Below are 23,365 nucleotides of genomic sequence, written 5' to 3'. Positions count from 1 at the left end.
CAAAACGATTCTCTCTATTTCTCCAACACCCCCAACTATCTAAACAATCACCTCCGGATCCCGCTCAACCGCATCCAGAATCTCACTCACAGTCCGAAACCTCAACCCCCGAAAATACCTCCCCCGATGCTCCTGCACCTTTGTCTGCTCCAACCCCGATGCCCCACTACACGTCGAGATCTTATACTCAGCATCGATCCTCTCAAAATCACTCTTCGCATCCCTGACCGCATAAACCAGCCTCGCCAACGACACCCGCTCAACCACAAACTCCACCCCGGGATACCGCATTCTCACCATCTCCGCAATCTTATTCCCAGTAACCTGCTCCGCAGATAAATAGATATACTCCTCCCAGCTCCCAGCTGGCGCCTGGAGGAGCATAACAAGGCCCCTCGCTAACTCCCGCGCGGAGATCACATCAACAGCCTCTTTCCCCGTGCCGGGGATTAGCATCCGGGATTTGGCGAGGTTGACGAAGAAGGCGTCGCCAATATCCTTCATGTATCGATTCTTACTTGGGATGATGTAGTCGATGATCCACCCGTTGGAGACAATCGTCCATTCGAGGCTGGTTTGCTGGCGCAGGATCTGTCGGATTGGTTCGCGCGTGTCCCAGTAGAAGGCGGGTTGGTCCGGGTAGTCGGCGACGTTGACGCCGTACTCGGAGGGGATAAAGCGGGTTACGCTCGTGCTTTGTTGGGCGGCGGAGATGAGGTTCTTGTGGATGGTCACGAAGGCGTCGGTGTCGTAGGTGAGGATTGTTGAGAGGAGGGCTGTGGCCTTTGACTCGTTGAGGGCTGAGAGGAGGGAGGAGGTGGAGGTGAAGTCGACGACTTTCTGCGTGACGCCTGCAATGTTGTTGAAATGGGGCTTTTCGCGGCGCGTGAGGATGACGAGGGGGATGTTTGCGGCGGAGAATTCTTCGGCGAGGTAGCGGGTTAGATCGCCTGAGCCGGCGATTGCGATGGTCATGGTGGTTGATTTTAGAGGAGTTTCTGGAGAGGCTGTGGTTGTGTTGGTTGGTTGGTTGTTTTGTTGATGCTGGTGTTGATATTGATGTTGGTACCTAGGGTCCGATCTGTACTGCGCACCGAACGACCTTTATACCACCCCCCCCCCGCGCAACCCTCCTCATCGGCGAGTTTCTCAACCCCAGATCATTGATTGCTAATAGCGGATGAATTTGTCAGTTGAAAATCAGCTGAAGTCGCAGCAATTACCCTGTTCAGAAATGCGACTTCTTGTCGGATGGATTTTACCAAGCTCTTTCGCGGGTCCGCGGACACCGGGGCTTGGTATGGCTTGGTATGACGTCCCTTACCTCAATTCCAAACCATTTCAACACCATCGACATGACCTATACTTACTCGAGCAAACCATTTTATGCCAAAGGATTGTATGCTTTAAGCATGCTGACAAGGATCTTGATGCTCTCCTCCAAACGATAGAACGAATACGAGTGTATATTGCCCAAGGCGCGCTATTCTCCCCGGCTCCCATTTCCTCGGCACTGGATACGAGGCGGCTTGCATTGCTGCACAATGTGCCCCTGTTGGATGAGAGTGTGCTGGAACAGCTTTCCTCTCAAAAGTCTCCTCATGCGTACTCCTGTTCCTTCAGTCCAGCACCACTTCGAGAAAGCATATCTACTCTCCATCCAGCTGCAACGCGGAGAAGGCCCTGCGCTCACTTGAGAATATATGCATTTCTCGTAAGAACCCTCATCTCAATCACAAACCATACTTTCGAAAAGATCTGCAGCCCAGAAACGTAATCATCTCCAAACTGCTATATAAGCCCCCTCCCAATCCAACCCAGCCTGTACCCCTACCAACCACCACTACCTAAAGCATTAAGTATACCACGTCGCCTCCGGTGTTTCCCCAGTAAGCACAAACCGCCCCAACTCCGCATTCTTATACGCCACCGGATCATGCAGCGTATGCGTCCTCACATCCCTCCAGAACCGATCCAGTCCCACTGATAAACTCGTCGCCCGACTCCCCGTAACCTCAAACACCCCACTCGTCACCCGTAATCCAACATCCGTAGCCACAACCTTTACGCTGGCAACCCACTCCGCTGCCTCCCCGCGCTCAGCTGCGGTAAGTGACGATCGGGAGGGACCAGAGTATTTACTGTAGAGGGCTGTGAGGTGTGACCCGGCGCGGTCAGCGAGGGCTTCAGCTGCGCGGAGATGCGCGAAGAAATTGCCATAGCGCTCGAGGATGTAGAATTCGGTTGTAGCAGAGCTTGCGGGGAGTGTGGAGGGGGTGAAGGGCCAAGGGCGGGTGTGGGCTTTTGTGTATTTGGCGGCGAAGGAGAGCGAGCCCTGGGTTATGCCGAGGTAGAAGTTGCTGAAGACTAGCTGGATGCTGTAGCAATAGCAATAGGTAATTAGTTCTCTTGTGATTGATAGAGATTGGTATGATATGGATGGAGGGGTAGGGCATACGTAGGTAGGAGCAAGGCCGCGAATAGCCCCGGCGCAACAGCCGTATCCTCCTCTGGCTTCTTGGTGGTGGCGTTCCACCCCAGTGCATCCGTCCACGGCGCACGCACGTTCTCGATCTTCACGCCGCCGGACTCCGTGAGTCGGAGGCCGATGTTGTGCCAGTTGTGCGCGAATTGGATTCCGGGTTGTCGGGTTGGCACGATGGCGAAGATATGTGCGTCTGTGCCTTCGAGGACGCCTTCGAGGACTGTCAGGTCGCTGACGACGCCGCCGGTGTTGAAGTGTTTGGCGCCGTTGAAGATGATATGGTCGCCGTCGGGGGTGATTTTCAGATCGCTATCGCGCGGGTTGACGGCCCCGCCGACGAAATAGTTGTTTGTGAGGATGAGTTCGTGGGTGCGCTCGATTTGCTCCAGTGTGCCGACGACATCGGCGGTTGTTGACCACAGGAGGTGGTAGCCCAGGAGCATGCCGATGGATCTGGATAACATGTTAGTATAGGGCTCAACTCCTCACGGTCTCTATAGTTGATAAGGGAGAGCTCTTACCCATCGCCTCTCGCAACCTCCCGGATAACCTGGTACCCAATGCTCCATGGCTGCTCGCCGCCGCCATACTTCTTTGGACCGAGGAGCTTCAACAAGCCCGAATGTTTGAGGAGGGCAATCTCAGCGTGCGGGGACTTATTCTCCTGATCTCGCTTCGCGGCGTCTTGTGCGAGGACCTCGGATACCTCGCGGGCGCGGGCGAGCCAGGCTTCGCTGCTGTCTGGGAGGGTGGACCATTTGGATTCGTAGGAGGCGTAGACGGCGGGGTCTGTTTCTGCGACGGCCGCCATGGTGGTGATAGTATCGTTGAAGGTGATGAAACTGAGTATAGCCAAGAGTGATAGTTATCGTGTTTACTGATGTCTGAGCTGAACTGCTTCAGGAGATGGGCAAGAGCTGAATATCTACCCCCCACTACCCCCCTCAGCTGTATGGCACATTGTTTGCTCAGAATGATGCGATATGAATGAATTCAAACATGAGAGGCCGATTCGGCCGACAGGTAGGACATATCTCACGTCAAAGGCAAGCTGTATGTCGTTATTGCGGGGAGGAGCCCCACGGGTTGGTTGGTAGTCCCAAACTTTAAAATTGGCCTGAATTGCTATCAGATCCAATTTATGGCGTTATTGCTCTCGTGAACTGCTTGTTCGCTGTCTTGCATCGCCTGTTTTCTGGACGTTCCCACTGGATGCGCGGGTTGTCTGTAATTGAGTGAGATTGATCAGTGGCTGCGAAGCCCGTGTCCTTTGCTCTCTCTACTCCAAGTTCTAGACAGGCCATCCTTGTTTCCAACTACAATTGGTCTCAGGATAAGGCCAGGTCCTGGACTTGACAAGAGGAACCGTTCTGATCAGTATTCTCCAGGTACAAATACGATAGTCGTTAGGGCTCTCTCGGCCGAGTAATGAAATATCAGAATACCTAAGCACATCATCTGAAGGCGAATTATGCCATGCACACTCCACATGGGATATACATTTTGATAGCCAAAAGCTAATTGATCCGAATCACCAAACTCCCATGCTGCAGGTGGATCAATTTCCTCCTTATTACGAACATGTAGATCACTCGAAATGCTTGTTGCGAACCAAACTTATCTCAGTGATGTGATAGACCACTATTAAGCTCATCACTTCAGCGATTATAAAATATAGTTTTAGCTTGAGATTCTAGGAACAAACCCCTTCTCACCATCTCTCCTTCTCTTTCGTCTCGTACCCCTTCACAGCCCTACAATGTCCACCAACACCTCAACCAAACCCAACCGCCACATCGACATCGACATCGAAGACCAAGCCAAACCCCTCCCCATCCCCGCCACACAAGCACACGGCAGACCGAAATCCCTCGGCGCAGGCGTAAGCCCCCAAACCCTTTGCATCTCTCCTCTTCCGTTGTCTCACCCTCTATTACATACTTCATGTAGTCCGCCCTCGCCCTCGGCGCCTTCGGCACAACCCTAACAACCCTCTCCCTAAGCCTCCTCGAATGGCGCGGCGTCAAAACCACCAACGTCTCCGTCGCGAATTTCTTTTTCATTGCCGCGCTAGGACTGCTGATTACCGCGCAGTGGGAGCTCTCAATCGGGAATGGGTTCGCCTATACGGTTTTTAGTGCTTTTGGTTTGTTTCCCCCTATCTATCAACCTCCATAAGATCCCTGGGACATGATGGAATGAGTGCTGCAGAGAACTAGTTGACTGACTCAACAACTCAGGCCTCTTCTATGCCGGCTATGCAGCCCTCCTAACACCCTCCTTCGGGATCGCATCGGCCTACGCAGATTCCGGCGGGACAAGTGGGAGCGAATACAACAATGCGGTTGGATTCTTTATGATCCTGTGGACGGTGTTTGTGTTTACGTTTCTGATTGCGTCGCTGCCGACGAATGTTGCGTATATTCTTGTCTTCTTGTTTGTGGATTTGGGGTTTTTGTTTGTCGCCGCGAGTTACTTTGCGCGGGCTGATGGGAAAAACACTACTGCGGTGAGACTGCAGAAGGCCGGAGGCGGGTTTTGTTTCGTTGCCGGGCTGGTCGGGTGGTATATTGTGTTTCATTTGTTTTTAGGGGATAACGGGGTGTTGGAGTTGCCGTTGGGGGAGACGGGGAGGTTTTTTAAGCGCAGGGGGAGGGTGGAGAGGGAGTAGATTGGGGTTTAGTTATGCTGGGGGAGGAGAGGGGAGAGGGGGGTTGTTCGGTGGTCTTTGAGGGTATTCCGGGCCACACACACGTGCTTTATAGATTCAGGGACTGGGACTGGGACAGAGTGTGGCGAGCTGTTTGATATTCTAATTTCCTGACATCCTGTCGAAGAATGTCATATCCCAGCCTTGGAAAATTAGGTTATCGACGCTTGTTAAACTGGGGAGGCTATACCATGGCACGCCTTGGGATGCTGAGTCTTGTGTGTGGCCGTTTCCACTCTCATACAGCTGCGGATTTATCAATTCAGACATATCAGGCGCCTCGTTGCGCATTTCCTTGGAAAGACTCCCATCCGGAGCAATACGCACGGAGCCAAAATATGGAATACAGAAGCGCAGCCCCGGATTCTCCGCTCTTGTACTTGTATGAGACTCCTCTGGGATACCACCGTTGGCTGTTCCATTCTCCTCTGGATCCCGGACACTGCTTGCAGTGTACCTCCTGACACCTGCTTTTGCTTCTGCCTCAATGGCTAGTAGCTTCTCTAGCAGGTCTGCGGCGTTTGCTGTAAGGGAGTCGATGTTTACCCAGCTGATCGCTTGTAGATCCTTGACTGACTGCTCGACCATCGCACGGTCCGTTTGCCGTTGGTGTAGAAGGGGATTGAATTCTCCTAGGTCTCGAGTCCGGGCATGCTGTTGGAGATGGGCGATTAGGAGGAGGAGGGATGCGCTGAGAGAGAATAGGTCTACGAGCCGACATGAGTAGGCGATGCGATTGAAGGCGCGAAGGATATTGTGTCGCGAAAGGATCTCGCGCGAGGCAGTTATGCAGGATGACTGAGAGTAGGCGTGCAGGCTGGCATTGGTAGTGGTAAAATTCAACATGAGAGGTATGTGGAGGTAGTTTATCAAGGCGTAGTGGGCGACCTGGGTGGTTAAACGGCGCATCTCGTGGACGATAGAAGGGGGCTTGGATGTGCTATTGGCAGCCGCTAGGTTTGGCATAGCCCACCACTCGCTCGGCATCATTTCTGCCGCTTTTTGCAGTTCGTTGTCGATGTCTTGGAATGTAGATATCGAAAATGAGCCTGGATTGGCGTCGTGTCGTTCCAGAATCCGTGATGCAATGACATTGTGGGCATGCTCCAGCCGACAGACTGGGTCATTTGTGGAATCCTTCATGCTACGATCCATCGAAGCCTGTGGTAGGCCCATTAGAAGGCATAACATGCGGTCGCTGTAGACCAGACGGTGCCAGAGGTACGCAGTATCACACTTATGCTGGGGATCAAGCGAGCGAGGCGGAACATGGCCTGGCCGATGTATCCCCAGCAACTGAGCCAATCCAATTGCCCGTCGAAAGGCAACCCACGCAGGACGCAGATTGCCGCGGTTCAAATGGTAAGCTCCTTCCATCATAACGCTTTCGAGCCCTTCCACACTACTTCCCACCAAACTGTCATTCGTCGTGACTAGACGAGTGGCAACGTCTACCAGTCGCATCATGAAGAATTGAGAGACTTCGGAGAGACGTGCAATCTGCCAGCCAGACTCTTTGAACCGGAGATGCTGGAGGGCTGCCGTTGCGAGTAAGAGGTAGGTTACTATCTGCACGGGGTGAGAATTCACGGTTGGCCTATCTTGAAGCTTTTCGAAGACGTCGGTTCCATCTTGAAGATGCGGAGATGTGATCAGAAAATGCAATAAAATCGAGACATGGGCGCCCGCTTCGCATAGAAGATCGATGTCTTTTTGAGGCGGCAGACTGGCGTATAGCTCCTCGCAAATCTTTGCATGTGGATTAGGCGCATTGGGCGGCTCCCCGTTGCCACTAAATAGGACGAAAGTAGAATTATTTGTAGGAGTTTCGTTGGTATGTGGCGTGCTTGCAGTTGTGGTTGTTGCGGCTGGAGCATTAAGATGTTGACTTGGTGTACTATCTCCAGCGTCATTGACGATGGGTGTGTGATCATTCTCCGGAGATACGCGAGGATCATCCTCAAGAGCCTCAGGAACATCCTGGGTGACACATTTGGTGCCACGCTTACGACAGGCAGAGCAGACGGTATTGGGGTGGTCGACAAGACTGCATCGCACCTTCCTGCGCTTGCAGTCCCAGCAGCTTGTGGTGCCTTTTCTAATCTTGCGGCGTTTCGATGCAGGAGTTGTATCCGATGGAGCCATTGTTTGTCTGCAGCGCCCTTCGGGGGAGGATAGTCGGTATCATTGAAGTCTTCCTCCACCGAGCCATTTCTCCCTATTTTCCTCCGCCGAAGTGCTGAGTCAATGGATTTGTCAATCTCATTACGCCATTGGCCTGTCCAACAAACGCTAGTCCGTCCGAGGCTTAGAATACGCATACGGACACGCCATGTGGAGCCTCGGAGGAAGCATCTCGGCGGAAGATTGTGAGCATGACGGATTACCGCAAGTAATAACCCACTTTCTCAGAACATAAGCTGGTAGTTAGTTCTATTAAAATGACTGACTGTCTATACATCTCCTCCGCCGAGCAGCCCTAGTATATCCCTCCCTCCACTGAGGATGATTGCCAATCTTTCTGCTGAGCTGAGCTGGAGGCTTATGATGTCCTGGATACCTATATATACCTCTCAACATCACCACGAGTAATCTCTTCATTCTCACACTCAAGCTTCCATCTGCCTCTCTCTCAAACCACTCCAGTAATCTATCATCTCAATTCATCCCCATCACCATGTCCGAAACGATCGTCCTCATCACCGGCGTCGGCAGAGGTATGACCAGCCCACCTCACCATACCACAAACCACTAATGCATACCCCCAGGCCTCGGCAAAGCCTTCCTCGAAACCTACCTCTCCCGTCCCAATCACACCGTCATCGGCACCGTCCGCGACGTCTCATCCGCCACCCAAGCCCTCAACTCCCTCCCAAAGGCCTCCGGCTCCAAGCTTCTCCTCCTCCAGCTCGAGGTCACCAACCCAGAGCACTACCCCAAGCTCGCATCCTCGATCGAAGAAGCAGGAATTAAGCACCTCGACATCGTGATCGCCAACTCCGGCGTTTCACCCCCTAGTCAACCCCTGGCCGAGGTCTCACTTGAGACCATTACGGGGACATTCGACATCAATGCCGTCGGTGTGCTGCGTTTGTTTCAGACCGTTAAGCATCTGCTGGATAACTCACCCAGCGGCAACCCGAAGTGGATGACCGTGGGCTCTCTGGCGGGATCACTGGCGATTACGGAGCAGTATGGGACGTTTGTCTACGCGCCTTATGCTATTAGTAAGGCTGCGGTGCATTGGATTACTCAGTATGTTCATCCCTGCTGCTGCTTTCTTCCTTTTTCACTACTAGTGTGAGTTACTAATGCAATGGTAACAGAGCAATCCATGCATCCGAGAAGTCGTGGACAGCATTCTCTGTTCACCCTGGGTAAGCAGTCTCTCCAGAGGTTCTCTACCATACAAGCTAATCAGTGGTGTAGACTTGTCCAAACCGAGATGGGCAATACTGCCGCCAAGGTGATCGGAATGGAGGAAGCACCTACGACGATTGAGGAGGCCGTCTCCAAGACGATTGCTATGGTAAGCCATGCTAATCCTATACATAGCTATCGCAGTCACTAACGAAAACAGCTTGACGGAGCCACTCGTGAGGCTACAGCTGGAAAACTCTGGGACACCATCGAAGCCAAGGAGCTGGCTTGGTAGATAAATGAAAAGAGTGAGAGTCGGGCAGGTATATAGACCTGGGAATTTGATTAGAGTAAACGCAATACATTTGTACTCAGAATCAAACTAGACTTGATGGATCGAAGACAGTGTTACCTAGAGATCGAGTGTAGACTACACCTGACGCTATCCTGGTGTCAAGGCACCTTGTTATCGAACGGAGAGACTTTTGAAGACCTTTTCCTGATTACGGGTGACGAGCGTAGGAGTGCGCAACACTCTAAGATCGCAGGTCTGGGTGTTCATGGCCGCTGGGCGTGGTTCCGTTTATACAACTTACGGTATTGCGCGCTGGGAGCTGGAGGAGACCAAATGGGCTAGACGCTGCGGAAGCTCTGCAGCCAAGTCCGAGAGCGACACCTGCTCGATTCAATACTGTGCGCAGTTATCTATACGCCCTTAGCTAGAAGTCCAGAAGTAGCTCGTGATATGCAACCTACTCACATCATCTTGCCAAACTGGTAGTCTTTCCTATCTGTTTTGACTGGCGCAGGCAAGCCTGACGCTGTGAAGCCCCGGAACAACTACTGTTATTCCGGCCGACGAGCAACGAGCCATGTCAATGGTCCCGTCTTAATGAGCAAACGAGGTGGGCATTCTGCTGTGCCGTTTCAGAGTCGGTCTCGGACTGCGCCTCCCAGCTCCACTTGCAAAAGTTGAACGAGCCCTCCACTGCACGTCTCTTGCGTGGTGGCTCCTCTTTATCCTTCTCATCCTCTAGATACTCCAGATACTCTAGTTCCTCCTCGTCTTCTTCCCTCTCCTCCTGCGGTTCGGCTTTAATCGCCTCCTCAGCATCAACACCCTTGTCCTCATCTCCCAGACCGTAGTCTTCGTCCCCAAGCCCATCTCTATATCGGGCAGCAACCCGCTCAATTGTCTCCTCCCCATCCCTATAGTAGAGATCGTACAGGTCGCGTGGCTTGGCCGTATCTTCTTCCGGCACGAACCCAGCCCGTGGGCTATGGACAGTCATAAACGCCCTCTTCAAAGCGGCGAGCGGCGCACCGGGCCAGATCTTCGGGTTGAACAAGACTGGATCGAGGGTCCAATGGGTGAACATGATGCGGTTATACAAACCGCCTTTCGCGATGTACATCGCGGCTGTTGGGACTCTGCGAGCTGATCCATCCGATTTCCGGCGAGCTCGATCGCGTAACTCGAATCGGATAAAGGACGCGATGTCTGTGGGGTAGAAGAGGATACCGGGATCGGTGACGTCGTTGAACTTTCCGTCGCAGTTTAGGCAGAGCTGGATTGTGTTCATCTCGGTGTTGTTGAGGCGGAAGTTGATCAGTGCGCGCTTCTTCATGAGTTCGGTCTAGGGATGGGGTTCGCGTTAGACGGTGATGAAGGGCAGCTGGAGGGGTAGGGTGGGCCGGGGGTGGGCATGGACATACAGATTCATCGGCTAAAGGAATTATATGCGTGCGTGTCAGCGGGTCTAGATACCCGCACATCCAGCAGCATCGGCCGGAGGTCGACTGCATTTTGGATCGGGTGGCAGTGATGGTCAGCGGTCAGTCTTCAGGGAGGTTGGAGCAGTATTGTGGCTGTTAGACAAGGCGCAACTCGGGGTGAGTTCGGCATGTTGAGGAAGGCACGCAGGAATTGAAGGTTGAGGTCACGACGGAGGACTCTTCCGGTGGCCAGGCAGCCATCCAAGTTGATCTATGGCTCAGTCGTTTTTGAGTTTTCCGGACGATTTCCACTCGTCGCCGTATACAGCTGAGAGCCAACCATTACCTACCCGCACTGTACAGCGGTGATGGCCGGGAATCAACAAGATACCCTGATATGAGAACAAGCCAGGAGTCTAGAAGATTCAAATAGTTTGATTTGATAAAGGGAGGAACTGCCTAGAAGGCATATTCTTTGTTTTTTATAGTATCTGGAGGATAGGAGGTGGGCTATCTCAGTATAGGCCCATGCATATAAAACCAGTGGAATAGCAGGATATTGGCTAGTTGCAGAGAGTTCATGCTTTCAAAGCTACAGACCTCCGTACTCATGCTCGCCGGCAATGCCTGTAAGTATTCTTTGAAGCAGCCTTTCTTTATGTTGCTGTGGACGCCTTGTCCGAGGCCCAGTCAGCCTTACCCATGGCAGGGTTTGACTCTTTCATGCCAAATGGCAGTGGCGCCCATCCCAATCATGCTGGAAATGGCCCGAGTTTCAAAATAAGAGATACAGCATGCAATTCCGTACCGAAAAGATAAAAGGGATAGCAGATTGGCTTCCTAAGTTTTCATGCTCGACATAGAATAGTATCGTTAGTGCCAACGCTCTAGCCCAACGACAAGCACATCCAGGACCGAACGCTTTACTTGCCAATGCAGAGCTAAGCTCGACCGGTGGACTTAGTGGACCCCGCACAAATGTATTTGACCTCGAACTACCATAATAATCACCCATAAAGCACGGTGTAAGCCGATTAGCTCGCCTCGAAAGTACCACCACCAGGGAGTCAGTCAGTAATTTATACTAACCGCACTATGAAAGCTAACAAGATTCAACGAGCGCGACCCGAAAGACTCTATATTATACGCCGCGCAGTATCCTACGGGTGAGACTCACAACCCATACCCCTGTGTACAACAAACATTCTGATCCCAAGATCCAATCACTACCTTATATTCAAGAATATCCAAGCCACGACCATGTCAACATTCCATGCACTCATGCCCTGTTCTTGTTCAAGCAAAAGAAACTCCTACTCCAACGGCTCCAAAGCCCTAAACACACTCATCTGCAACCCCCCCTCAACAACGCCAGCATTGATAAACTCCTGAAACTCTTCTGTCTGCAGATGCGCCCCTAGTGCATCCCGCCCTTCCCACGTCTCAAAGAGGAGAAATTTTAGCGGATCTTTCTCGTCGCGCGAGACTTGGTAGGTTATCATTCCTTGCTCGGTGGCGCTGCGGTGTATGATTCTGCGGACGAGGGTTTCGGCTTCGGATATTCTGTTGGGTTTGACGATAAACTGGATAACTAGTGTCAGCCTTTATTTTGGTTCAAGTAATAAGCTAGAAGGGGATATATTGGTAATGGAAAACGTACATGGCCGTGGAGGCTGAATGTTGTAGCGGGGAATCTTGAGAGGTCGATTGTGGCCATTTTTAATTGCGAGTGGGTATTTCCTGCTGAGTTGTGACAGGATCTGTATAGAAAGAATAGTGGTTTTATTGTTCGTTTTGGATTGCAAAATTGTCTAAGAGGCTTGGTGAGGTCTTTATAGCATAGCATAGTAACGGCTGAGCAATCGCAGCCTATAAGCAAGATAGTTGATTATTCTATCCGGATGGACACGGTGGGGCTTCTCTGCTTTTGATTTATAATAAGAGACATAATTCTAGTCATCAAATCAATTCCTATGCCAAATCGGGTGCTCGGTGCTGATTATACTGACCGAGGCCGAGAGATAGTATGAGGTAAAGAAGAGGGCATGTCATACATGCCATGAACAACTGATATCTGGCGGAATATATCTCGCTCTAGATGCCATAACAGTCCTCAAACTAGACTCCTTCACGTGCATAATCTTGCCTAAGCCTTGAGTACGTACCTAAGGTGATATGCAGCATAATACCAAGAGACGAACCGTAAGCAGTATCGAATTAACCGACTAATAACGGCCTTATAAGTTCTAGCCCAACTCACGCAAACGCCCTCTCCATAACCTCAAACTCATACACCAACCCCCTCACAGCCTTCTGCAACCGCTTCGCGAAACCAGTGTCACCTAGTAACAACTCTCTAAGACGCCCACCGGTCTCACCACTAGCCTTCTGATCTCCCTCCGCCACAACCCCCTCCCTCCCATCCGCCCCAAACGCCATCCACTGACCCTCTCCATCCTTGTCTTGGCCTACAGGCGTCCAAGGCTCAATCCCATGCGCAAAGTCAAGAACCTTCCCCGAGAAACTCCTCGCCAGCTCAATCTGCTCCGCGCTCATAGACTCCATCAGATTCAGAAACAGATACAAGAAGTCGATTCCATGGTATGCGAGCCCCTTAGTCTCATGCGAAAGATGCGAAACCTCATTAAAACTATACGCGTACGTCCTAGGCAGCGGGGAATACCGCGCGGCGAAGATATTCGGGATGTTGAAGAGCATGTCGCCTGCTAGGCGGTGGAAGGCAGCTTGCAGGGTCTTCGGTTCAGAAGTTGGCGAGATGTCGTAGAGGGCTAGGATCTGTTCTGTCTCGGATGGAGAGAGAAAAAGCTGTAGCGCTGTTTCGTAGTCTGTGTAGGTGTAGTGTTCGCCGACGCCGGCGAAGACGGAGCCTTCGTCGCGGACGTGCCCGAGCATTAGCCCTGAGAGGGTGCTGGGGATGGTTTTAGAATAGTCGAGGCTGAGACGATCGGGTGACGAGAGGAGGTAGTTATCGAGTGTTGGGAAGGATAGCCGAAACGCCTGTTCTTCACCGATGTTCAATGCGTCTGCGACGTCTGCTTCGGGGATTGCGCGGAGTTTGTCTAGTGCACCCGGCTGGGTAGGGTCGATTTTAAAGTGTTTAATGAGATTCGTGTATCGTCTCTCTTGCTCGCTGACCGTCCAGGCTGGGGCTGTGCTCGGCTGCCCGGACATGCATATCGCGCGATGGAAGACGGGTCGGTGGGCTGAAACTAGATGCAATGCGATGGCAATCGACCCTGCAGATTCGCCTATTACCGTGACGTTGTCTTTATCACCCCTGAACTTGGTAATGTATGTCTGCACCCACTCCAGCGCGAGCATCTGGTCTGTAAATCCGAAATTTCCTGCACCGGAATGCCCGTCTCTCTCGAGATCGGCTTTGATGTCGCTACTCGCGAGGAAACCGCCATGTCCGATGCGGTAATTCGGGTGGATAAATACGGTTGGTGTGCCGCGCTCTGCGGCCCATGAGGCGAGGTTCGCACCGTCGTAGACAGGGAGGTGGTTTCCGCCGATGGTGAAGGCGCCGCCGTGTAGCCAGAGTAGGACGGGGAAGGGGCCGGGGCCTGCGGAGGCTGGAGGGAGGACGATGTTGAGGTTTAGGCTGTTGAGTTCGTCGACTGGGGCGGGGGCTAGGAATGTTTCTGGGACGGGGAGGAAGGGGATCGAGGATTCGTCGATGGCGGATTCGATTGGGGGGCGGGGACTATGGTACTTAGTCTGCTGTCATATGAGAAGAGTATAAAGGGTCCTACCCGAGTTGGGTTCCATCGTGGAAGTCATTCGTCCATGAGGTTGCAAGTGTGCCGCGAGTCCATCTCTTCGGGAGCCGGCCGTAGGGGATGCCGAAGATTTGTGTCACGCCGCTGGGGTAGGTGAGGCCTTGAGCGGTTCCTAATCCAGAGATGGCGACTGTTAGCTTGCCTGATGGCTGTAGACGGACCATGATGAGGATGTTGCTGGGAGTGAGATCCCGAGGAGGGCTGAGGCCAATTTTATCTCCTTGCCATGTCAGTCAGCTTCCTGTAAGGAGCAGAAAGAAGCCAATCCAATACCCAGAAACCAGGATCCCCTGTCAAGAATTTTGATTAGTTATACTACCACCCGGCGCAGCTGTTGATATTGGCTGCCAGCAGTCAGCCAATCCTATGTCAGTATAGTACAGGTGAAGTTGCTTACAGTGGATGCAGGGGCCCACATGATTATTGATCTGTTAATATGGTTACACATTAAATCAACATATACACGGTGGAGAAAGCTGGGAGCCGAGTCCCGAGTAAATGTCTAGACTATGTATAATAATCCTCGAATCCAAAATTCCAAATCGTCCTCGCCGAATCATCAAACCCGTATCCCTTTGAGCTCGTCGCGCCAATATGCTGCAGCACAGGCGGAACCATAGCCCACCGCGTCCATCCCTCCTTATCTGCAATCTTCTCAACCATCATATCAACAAGCCAGTCGGTTGTCAGATCAGTTTGCTCTAGGAACCGAGGTATAATGGATCGAGGGAACACAAGACCCTGCGAGCAGCAGCCGTATTTGTTCATTTCGTGAACGCCAGGGGAGATCGGCCACATTGTTTGCCGACCAGCGAGAAAATGGAGGGTGATTGCGGCGGGGATCAGAACGCCTGAGGTGATCCAGACGATATTCATTGGAAGGGTCCTCAGTTGCTTGACTCGTTGTTTGATGACGAGCATTAACCCAGTCAAGGATGCCCAGACGACGAATGACCATTCGAGATATCGAGGCCACTCTTCGCTATTCCAACCAAGCAGACCATCGATGTAGAATAGTCGGAGATAAATCCAATCCTTCCCTGAATCTAAAGTGCGCGAGTGAACACTCCGTAAGGCTTTAAGTGTCGACGGGAGCCAGCCCTTCGCTGCTAATGTGTCATCCTCCACCATGGCAATATATTCAGCGCCGGTGTCATAACACTCCTTCATTAACGTTGTAAAGTCGTAAATCGTTTTGTTTCGGTACCATCCGCCTTCTTCCCACTCTCGCAGCTGCGCGTAGTCGGAATTGTCCTCGGTATAAGTCAAAAGACGATCGGGGAGCGTCTCGACCCATTTTTCTGAATAAATGGGATGGTCGCTGGGATTGGTATTCCCGACCGCAAGGTATAGTAGGATGTTTGTTCGTTCGACAACAGTGAGACCCTCTAAAAGTGACGCCACCGTCAATCCCACATATTGATCACCCCTCCGCTTGACTGTCACAATTCCAACGCACACGGCGGGTTTCTGACCATCGACGGGTTTCGCAGGCGGCGCTAGGGTGTCGGCGGTAGAGAGAAAGGCTTCTGCTTCGGCGATTCGCTTCGAAGAGTAGTGTTTCGTGTAGGCGCGCGTGGGATCGAAGAAGAAAGAGGTCGGGTCTCGGTAGCTGACGGCATGGTAGTGGCGCAACGAGAGAAGGAACAGAAAGAAGTAGGCGCAAACGAGGATGCCGGTGGCGGAAAGAGAGTACCTGCCAAACTGTAAGTACTGCCGCGAGATGCCAGACATCCCGGTCCTTCGATTCAGCTACATGATGAGGCAAAAGGAGAAAGTCAAGATAAGTTGATCGGTCGAGGACGCGAGGACCCCTGCCTAGTCCGCCCATTTCAGCTTAGTGCGCTACGGCAGACCATTCCGCCCACTGGCGCAGTGCCCTCTACAGCCACGTGACCATTCCACTTCCACAGGCTGAGCCCTAATCACATCGATTGACCGCGCGATTGTTCGTTGACCTTCGTTGGCTAGGAAATCAAGTACTAGTCTATCGGAGAGTAAATGAGTCGCCCACTTCCGTACACATTACAGACTCCTGATTGCTTCTAGCTATGCACGCGAGATGATCGAAGCATCAAGTTGCCCTAACCGCCCAATCACCGTGCACGCATAAACGCCCTCCAGCACGCGAGTCAGTCTGGCGTTCCTGGGTTATATTTAGTTTTCCCAGGAACGGCCCGTGGGCTTGGTTAGCCGCTCCATGCTAGTTGTAGCCTTGCCATATCATGGACTATTGGCCTAGGATGTCTGTACGAAGTTGGCTTAACACCCCTGTTTCAAGAGATGCGTCTTTAGCGGGGGTGTAAATTGGTTATGATCTATGACTAGGGGGCGGCTTTCCCAAGTCCTCCTCGTCCGGTCCGCTATTCCTCTACTCTCGTGAATCTTGCACTCGAGGTCAACCGTTTGGGCCACCTCGAACCTTTGACCGAGGATGCCCACATCCTTTCGAAATGCCTCCATCACAAGCAGCAATCTCTCATTTTTATCCAGCAAATCTGCAAAAGACTGTGACACTCGCATGCCTGATACTAACCAGTCCATGTGGGCGACAGTCAAATGCTGTCTAACGCACCTACTCGCGATCGGAGTATCTTCTACAATCATTGCCCTCAATGTCAAAGGAACATACCTTGGAGCCGACTTGATGTCTCCTGTCCGATCCGAAACCATAAACCTGATGCTCTTCCAGCTAGCCGCCAAAGCGCACGAAATCACAATCGTTGCGAGCCTCGGCGTGATGGTCCTGCAATACGTCCGACACGAGCTGCTTTTCGGCGACGGACTTCCCCTAGGCCTCCTAGGTTCCGGGCTCACCTTCAACAATCTCGAATATTTCTTCAACAAGGAGTTCTATGGAGGTCTGAAGTATGTTGCGAGTCGTGGAAACAGACCCCGCAAGGTCGCGTTTATCTCGTTCGTGATCCTTGCAGGGTTAGTTGCAGCTCTCGCCGGTCCAGCAAGCGCGGTCCTTCTAGTCCCCAAGTCCAGAGACTGGAGTGCTGGCGGAACCGATTTCTACCTGAATGGCAGGGAGAGTGACTTCTGGCCAGACAGTCTGTCCGGCGATATGTCGGATCTACAACAGCTGTGCTTCCAGGATAACTCCACAATCCCCGGTTTCTGTCCTGCTGGTGGGTACAAGTCGCTATGGGCTCACTGGGGTACCCTGAACAGCTCAACTTTTCAGACTCAGCACGTCCGTTCGTACGCAAAGGAGCTTTCCGGATCTCGCTTCTACTGGCCGGTTTCGAGTGCCTCGTCACTTATTCCACCTCTGTATGCACTCGGTGACAACCAGCCAGGCCCGAACGGACGCACATCCCTCGTACAGCCACACGCGGCAACTGTGGTAATGCTGCAACGGCTCGCAGAGGACTGGTGGAAGGCTCTCCGGGCAAAAAAGGGTCTCGAACCTAATCAGGTGGATGATCGTACTGCATCGGCCGAGTTCAAGAACGCTATCGCGGTTTCTCAGTGTGCAGCGCCAGAGCGATTACAGACCTCACAGAAAACAGTGAACTTTCCATCAATGGCCGGACGGTTTGACTTTGTGAAAGCATTACCGCTAGATTTGGATGGATTCAACCTTACTCGAACTGACCATCTACGCTTCCGATGGGTTCACCTCCCACCCAAATTCGGCACGGCTAGTATCGGAGGATTATTTGAGACGCCATGGGAGGGTACACCGCTGAATGAGTCGTCAAGGATAGTAGTCGCTTGCACCGTCCAGGCAGGGTGGGTTCCAGCAACGGTCTACACAGACAAATACACCTTCTGGACAGGCTGGTATCCGTGGAACATCCTCTTTGGTGACCGTACCCCGGCCTGGAATATTGGCTCGGACGCCTCTACCAACGGTCGAGTCGCCTTTGGCGACGAGTGGCTGAATCTACTAACCCCTCCTGTCCCTACCACACCGACAGGTGCTGGGTCCTGGCAGCCAACGACCATCGAAAGCATCTTCCTTAACGCAGGTCTAGTACCAGCTGCAGCACCCCGGAACACGACCGAGCCCGACGATCCAAGCACCAGGCTGTGGCACCCAGAGTCCCCCACTACATCTCAAAAAACCTCCCTCATCGAATCCATCCTTACCAGCGTCGTCGTCGACGGCCTCAGCCGCACGGGAAGCCACCTAATCTTCAATACCTCCACCTCAAGCCCACCTCCGCAGTGGCCATTAACCTCCTACACCCCCTTCCCGGACTTCGCCACCCGAATCCTAAACAACAAGCCCGCCCTCCAACAACCACTCCCTCTAGCTCCCACCACCACAACTAACCCCAAAGAACCAGAAATCATCACCCTCCGCACAAAGATGCACATAACCGGCTTCTCCCTGCAGACCTCCCTCGCGTCGTACCTCGCCATGTCCGTCCTCTGCATACATATACTCATGGCGAACAGCCATATCATCTACGTGCTGACGAAACGCCATACGTCCGGGTGCTGGAGTACGGTTGGGGAGCTTGTTGCGCTGGCGCAGAGCTCAAAGCCGGCGAGTGAGGTGCTTGTGAATTCGGTTGGAGCGATTGAGAAGGCGGCGACTTATGCGCGGGTTGCGAGGGTTAGGGTTGTTGGGAATGGGAATAGGGAGGGCGAGGGGGTTGAGTTGGTGTTTGATGGGGATGGGGATGAAGATGAAGATTCGCCTCGTTCGAAGGGTGGCGGCGGGCATGAGAATGGGCATGGGCATGTGCAGGAGTTAAATGATATGCAGGATAGCTTGCTGCGGTCTCCGGCTACGTGGCCGAGGAGCCAGAGCCAGAGTCAGGATAGGGGCTGGGGGTCGTCGATGGCGCGTGTAGAGTTGATTCAGTCGTGGATATAGATAGGGATGGATCAGTCTTAGATGTAAGATGGAATGGATATTCATTTCGATATGCATCAGTGAAAAAAAGAAGGAAAAATAAACGTTATCTAGAAACTCAGACGTATGAGCTGGTATCAAATCTAATCAAACAAAAACAAATGCAAAACTACACACTAGCCCTAATTTCCAGTCGCAATGCTATGCCTAACCCCCAAAGACCCATTCGTCAAAAATGACCTCGCATCTCTCAGCTTCACCTTCACTTCATCCAACAATGACCCTCCCTCCTTCTGCTCATCAACGTTCTCAGCCCCATACCCACCACCACCAGGCGTAAGGATAATAACACGATCCCCAGCAGCGAAATGGCTTGTCTTCCTAGGGCCAAGGGAAACCATCCTCGTCGCACCAGTAACAGGATCCTTGCGCACCCAGATATTCTGACCGCGCTCACCCTCCTTGCCACCCTCAAGCCCATACGGCGCCGTAACACGACGATCCGTAAGAACCGACACTTGAAGGGGCATGCGAAATTCAATGTCACGAATACATCCATCTCCACCGCGGTATCGGCCAGCGCCGCCACTTCCATGGCGGATCGAGAATTCATGGAGCAGAACCGGGTATCGCTTCTCGAAGATCTCCGGGTCTGTGATTCTCGTGTTTGTCATGTGGGTGTGGACGGCGGATGCGCCGTTCCAACCAGGTCCTGCGCCGGCTCCACCGCAAATCGTCTCGTAGTAGCCGAAGCCTTTGGTGACTTCGCCGGTGACGGGGTCGGTGCCGCCGCAGCCGAAGGAGAGGTTGTTCATTGTGCCTTGGGAGGCGGCGGCGGCGTTGAAGGCGCGGAGGACGAGGTCTGCGACCTTTTGAGACGTTTCGGTCGTGCAGCCGACTGTTGCGGCGGTGGGGGACGGGGAGAGGATGGTGTTGTCGGGGCAGATGACTTTAATGGGTTTCAGGCAGCCTTGGTTCAGCGGGATGTCGGTGGAGATCATGCAGCGGAGGCAGTACTGGGGGTGTTAGCTTGGGAGGATTTCGTTGAAAGTGCGTGACTTACCATGATGACGGAGTAGGAACAGGTCGGGGGAGCGTTGAGGTTACCGGAGTGCTCAGGGCCGGTTCCTGTAAAGTCGAAAACGGCATCTCCGGTGTCTTTGTCGATGGTCACCTTCAGCTTGAATGGGATACCATCATCGTTATACTCGGTCGCCTCGAGAATACCTCCTTCGTATTTGGTGGCGAATTGCTTCAGGAGCTCGCGAACTGACTGGGCGGCGTTGTCCTGAATGGCATGCATATACAGCTGCACCACTGGCCAAGTGAACTCCTTGATCAAAGCGCGGATCAATTCAATACCCTTCTGGTTAGAGGCGACAGCAGCCTTCAAGTCGGCGATGTTTTCGGTCAATGTTCGTGTACCACTGCATCCGGGGTATGATGCTGGCTCATCGTAGAGACGCTTGATGAGACCAGCCTCATCGAATTCACCTTCGTTGATCAACTTGAAAGACTCAATCGCGGCACCCTCCTGCCACAGCTCCGTGGAGTTGGGAGGCATAGAACCAGGAACAATTCCACCGATATCAGCATGGTGACCACGGTTGGCGACGAAGAAGATGATTTCCTTGGGGTTCTCTTCATCATCAAACACCGGTGTGATTGTCGTGATATCAGGCAAGTGAGTACCACCAGCACGGGGGTGGTTACTGATGACAACGTCACCGGGCTTCAACTCTCCAGACTTGTAGCGTTGAGCTTGGTAGGCAATAGCGGAGCTCATCGAACCAAGATGGCTGGGAATATGAGGGGCATTGGCGACAAGACCTCCATCCGCCGAGAAGATAGCGCAGGAGTAGTCGAGGCGTTCCTTGATGTTGACGGAAATAGACGTCTTCTCCATGGTGTGGCCCATCTGCTCTGCGACGGTCATGAAGCGGTGGCCGAATACACTGAGCTGCACAGGATCAACAGCGTCAGTGGTGACGCTGCGCTGCTGGGGTCGGTCGACTTCTAGAATGACATGCTCGGGAAGAATGACAGCCTTGCTGAGGTGATCGACAACGATGGTCTGCGTCTTGTCGATGATCATTGCGGGACCGGTAATGTTCACGCCAGGCCTGAGGGACTTGAGTTCATACACGGGTGTCTGTGTCCAGCCATACTTCTCGTAGAAGATTTGTCTGGCAAAAATAGGAGTGGGAGAAGGTGTTAAACCATCGGTGTTGTGCTTCTTCAGCTCCTCGAATGGGCTGGAAATGTTCAAAACACGAGACTTGCCGACACTGCGGACGCGGACGTCATCAATCAGGATGTTACGGGACTGTGAGAATCCAAACTCTTGAGTGTGCCTGGCAGTGAACAGAGCACCGGCATCACCCACTTCTGCAGGAATAGCAATCATCAAAGAGGTATCGCTTCCCTGGTAGCGCATGTTGAGGAAGCACTCGTGCTCTGTTAGGCTGCTGTCGAAGCCTTGAGACTGGAGACCCTCAGCACCTCGGGATGACAACGACTCAAGACGAGCCTTGATCTCCGGAATAGCTGACTCGGAGAAGGTAATGGCAGCAGGCTCCTGGTTCTCAACGACGACATCGGCCAAGGCCATTCCATAGGCGGACAGAATACTCGAATAGCAGGGGATGATAGCCCGCTTGATGCCTAGATCACGAGCGATGAAGACGGCGTGTTGGCCTCCAGCACCACCGAAACATCCAAGGTTGTGGCTGGCTGCCCCGTAACCTCGACCCTCACTGAGGGTTCGGATTGGCCGGGTCATGGTGGCGTTGGCGATAGCAAGGAAGCCGAGTGCAAGGGTTTCCGGTGTGAAAGACTCGCCGCCTTCTTTCTCTTTGTTGACAGTCTCTGCTAGGGCGCTAAACTTTTCCTTGACGATGTCGTGGTCCAATTTGCGAGGGAAGAAATCGGGGATGATTCTACCGAGGAGGAAGTTGGCGTCGGTGACTGTCAGAGGACCACCCTTGCCGTAACATGCAGGTCCTGGATTAGCACCGGCACTGCTAGGGCCGACCTTGAGAAGACCATTCTCCCAGGCAAGGATAGAGCCTCCACCAGCAGCGACAGTGTTAATGTCAAGCTGGGGAGTCTGGATCGTGACCTCAGCGATGGTGCTCTCGAAAATGTGCTCAAGGGCACCGGAATACCTGGCAACATCTGTGCTAGTACCGCCCTGCACATATTGTCAGAATGAGGCCAGTAAAGAAAGAAAAAACGACTTACCATGTCAAATCCAAGCACAGGGGTTCCATCAGCATCATCATAGCATGTTCGAGACAGACCAACAACACCACCGGCAGGTCCACTCAAAACACCGCGCAGACCAGTAAACTTCGACCAACTCGTCAAACCACCGTCTGACTGACAGATGAGCAGCTTGTTCGCGCTCTCATCTTCCAGCTGACCCTTGAAGTTCTTGCGGAACCCATCAAGGTAGGCAAAAGTCATAGGCGTGAGGTAAGCATCAGCAACAGCTGATTGACTCCGAGGCACAAATTTGGCCATCGACTGGAGAATTGATGAAGCAGAGACTTTGAATCCCATATCTTCGGCGAGTTTTGAAACCTGCAGCTCGTGCTCTGGGTAGGTGTAGGAGTGCATGAAACCGATAGCAACGTTCTTGAAGCCCTGTGCCTTGAGGTTCTCAAGATCAGCACGAACTGCGTCGAGGTCTGGCTTCTTCATGATTCGGACGACTTCGCCCGTTTGGCCGACAATCAGAGCAGGGTCTGACATGTCGATGTGCTGGCTGTCTGCTGGCGCTTCACTGGCGCCCTCGATTGTAATGCGCTCATCAACTTCCACCACCGTTTCATACAATTGCTCTAAACGGCGAACAGAAAGATCGAACAGATCCGGTCGTGTTTGGTTGCCGATGAGGAGGATATCTTTGAAGCCCTTGGTTGTGAGGAAGGCCACGCGGTCGCCTTTCCGTTCCAACAGAGCGTTGGTCGCCACTGTTGTTCCCATACGAATTGACTCGATGGGCTCGAGATCTAGTAATGAGCCCTTCGGTATTGTGGCCCCTAAAGCGATCTCGAGGATCTGTCTGATACATTCTGTTGGGGCGTCGTCGTACTCATCTGGGCATACTGAAAGAATCTTGAAGACAATGTGCTCTTCGCGTCCGGGGACTTCCGCCCAGGCGTCTGTGAAGGTACCACCGCGATCAATCGCGATACGAATCCCTTGTGGTGCCATGATCAGGATGTGAGGGAAAGAGAGGTGTAAGGAGAGGAAAGTGAGGGCGGGAAAGAAAGAGGTATTAGGTGCGAGGAGATGTCAAAGAATGGGATAGAGGCTAAGATGACCGAGACGGGATTGAAGTAATAAATGAAGGCATCGGAGGCGTCGTCCGAGGGGCATTGTCGCGATGTTGGAGAAGGATGTGGGGTGAAGCTCCATCATTGGCCCTTCGGCAGTTTGCAAGATGCCGGAGTGAGATAGAGACTTGC

At 52.7% G+C, this 23,365-nt stretch overlaps 11 protein-coding genes across 11 annotated transcripts; 3 read left to right on the top strand and 8 right to left on the bottom strand.

Annotated features, from left to right (window-relative positions):
* Nucleotides 1-39: 39 nt before the first annotated feature.
* BJY04DRAFT_213723 (uncharacterized protein) lies at nt 40-975 on the bottom strand (the record flags this gene model as incomplete). The annotated part of the gene is made up of 1 exon (XM_073715005.1): nt 40-975. The coding sequence occupies one exon, from the start codon at nt 973-975 to the stop codon at nt 40-42; it is 936 nt and encodes a 311-aa protein (XP_073576004.1).
* A 747-nt stretch (nt 976-1,722) lies between these two features.
* BJY04DRAFT_229325 (thermophilic desulfurizing enzyme family protein) lies at nt 1,723-3,442 on the bottom strand. The gene is made up of 3 exons (XM_073719044.1): nt 3,007-3,442; nt 2,459-2,938; nt 1,723-2,378 (listed from the first exon to the last, which is right to left on the bottom strand). The coding sequence occupies exons 1-3, from the start codon at nt 3,294-3,296 to the stop codon at nt 1,856-1,858; spliced, it is 1,293 nt and encodes a 430-aa protein (XP_073576003.1). The 5' UTR covers nt 3,297-3,442; the 3' UTR covers nt 1,723-1,855.
* Nucleotides 3,443-4,244: 802 nt separating this feature from the next.
* Nucleotides 4,245-5,156, top strand: BJY04DRAFT_213721 (GPR1/FUN34/yaaH family-domain-containing protein; the record flags this gene model as incomplete). Its single annotated transcript, XM_073715004.1, has 3 exons — nt 4,245-4,367; nt 4,436-4,631; nt 4,726-5,156. 3 exons carry the CDS (start codon nt 4,245-4,247, stop codon nt 5,154-5,156), a joined length of 750 nt encoding a protein of 249 aa, XP_073576002.1.
* Nucleotides 5,157-5,297: 141 nt separating this feature from the next.
* Nucleotides 5,298-7,340, bottom strand: BJY04DRAFT_213720 (uncharacterized protein; the record flags this gene model as incomplete). Its single annotated transcript, XM_073715003.1, has 1 exon — nt 5,298-7,340. One exon carries the CDS (start codon nt 7,338-7,340, stop codon nt 5,298-5,300), a length of 2,043 nt encoding a protein of 680 aa, XP_073576001.1.
* Nucleotides 7,341-7,683: 343 nt separating this feature from the next.
* Nucleotides 7,684-8,906, top strand: BJY04DRAFT_178589 (uncharacterized protein). The gene is made up of 5 exons (XM_073709768.1): nt 7,684-7,912; nt 7,964-8,450; nt 8,522-8,572; nt 8,625-8,724; nt 8,776-8,906. The coding sequence occupies exons 1-5, from the start codon at nt 7,873-7,875 to the stop codon at nt 8,848-8,850; spliced, it is 753 nt and encodes a 250-aa protein (XP_073576000.1). The 5' UTR covers nt 7,684-7,872; the 3' UTR covers nt 8,851-8,906.
* A 524-nt stretch (nt 8,907-9,430) lies between these two features.
* BJY04DRAFT_213718 (uncharacterized protein) lies at nt 9,431-10,361 on the bottom strand (the record flags this gene model as incomplete). Its single annotated transcript, XM_073715002.1, has 2 exons — nt 9,431-10,192; nt 10,272-10,361. 2 exons carry the CDS (start codon nt 10,359-10,361, stop codon nt 9,431-9,433), a joined length of 852 nt encoding a protein of 283 aa, XP_073575999.1.
* Nucleotides 10,362-11,527: 1,166 nt separating this feature from the next.
* Nucleotides 11,528-11,827, bottom strand: BJY04DRAFT_178588 (putative quinol monooxygenase). The gene has a single exon (XM_073709767.1). It carries the CDS (start codon nt 11,771-11,773, stop codon nt 11,585-11,587), a length of 189 nt encoding a protein of 62 aa, XP_073575998.1. The 5' UTR covers nt 11,774-11,827; the 3' UTR covers nt 11,528-11,584.
* Nucleotides 11,828-12,527: 700 nt separating this feature from the next.
* On the bottom strand, nt 12,528-14,238 carry BJY04DRAFT_213716 (Alpha/Beta hydrolase protein; the record flags this gene model as incomplete). Its single annotated transcript, XM_073715001.1, has 2 exons — nt 12,528-13,998; nt 14,048-14,238. 2 exons carry the CDS (start codon nt 14,236-14,238, stop codon nt 12,528-12,530), a joined length of 1,662 nt encoding a protein of 553 aa, XP_073575997.1.
* Nucleotides 14,239-14,510: 272 nt separating this feature from the next.
* On the bottom strand, nt 14,511-15,851 carry BJY04DRAFT_178585 (uncharacterized protein). Its single transcript, XM_073709766.1, has one exon. It carries the CDS (start codon nt 15,806-15,808, stop codon nt 14,582-14,584), a length of 1,227 nt encoding a protein of 408 aa, XP_073575996.1. The 5' UTR covers nt 15,809-15,851; the 3' UTR covers nt 14,511-14,581.
* A 744-nt stretch (nt 15,852-16,595) lies between these two features.
* On the top strand, nt 16,596-18,911 carry BJY04DRAFT_229322 (uncharacterized protein; the record flags this gene model as incomplete). The annotated part of the gene is made up of 2 exons (XM_073719043.1): nt 16,596-18,059; nt 18,093-18,911. The coding sequence occupies 2 exons, from the start codon at nt 16,596-16,598 to the stop codon at nt 18,909-18,911; spliced, it is 2,283 nt and encodes a 760-aa protein (XP_073575995.1).
* A 17-nt stretch (nt 18,912-18,928) lies between these two features.
* Nucleotides 18,929-23,221, bottom strand: BJY04DRAFT_178583 (Hydantoinase B/oxoprolinase-domain-containing protein). The gene is made up of 3 exons (XM_073709765.1): nt 22,134-23,221; nt 19,954-22,083; nt 18,929-19,906 (listed from the first exon to the last, which is right to left on the bottom strand). Exons 1-3 carry the CDS (start codon nt 23,109-23,111, stop codon nt 19,073-19,075), a joined length of 3,942 nt encoding a protein of 1,313 aa, XP_073575994.1. The 5' UTR covers nt 23,112-23,221; the 3' UTR covers nt 18,929-19,072.
* Between the last annotated feature and the right edge of the window lie 144 nt (nt 23,222-23,365).

The sequence above is a fragment of the Aspergillus karnatakaensis genome (genome assembly GCF_047715665.1).
Source record: "Aspergillus karnatakaensis strain CBS 102800 unplaced genomic scaffold BJY04scaffold_4, whole genome shotgun sequence".
Lineage (NCBI taxonomy): Eukaryota > Fungi > Ascomycota > Eurotiomycetes > Eurotiales > Aspergillaceae > Aspergillus > Aspergillus karnatakaensis.
Note: the sequence above shows the minus strand (reverse complement) of the source record. Positions and strands in the feature narration are given on the sequence as shown.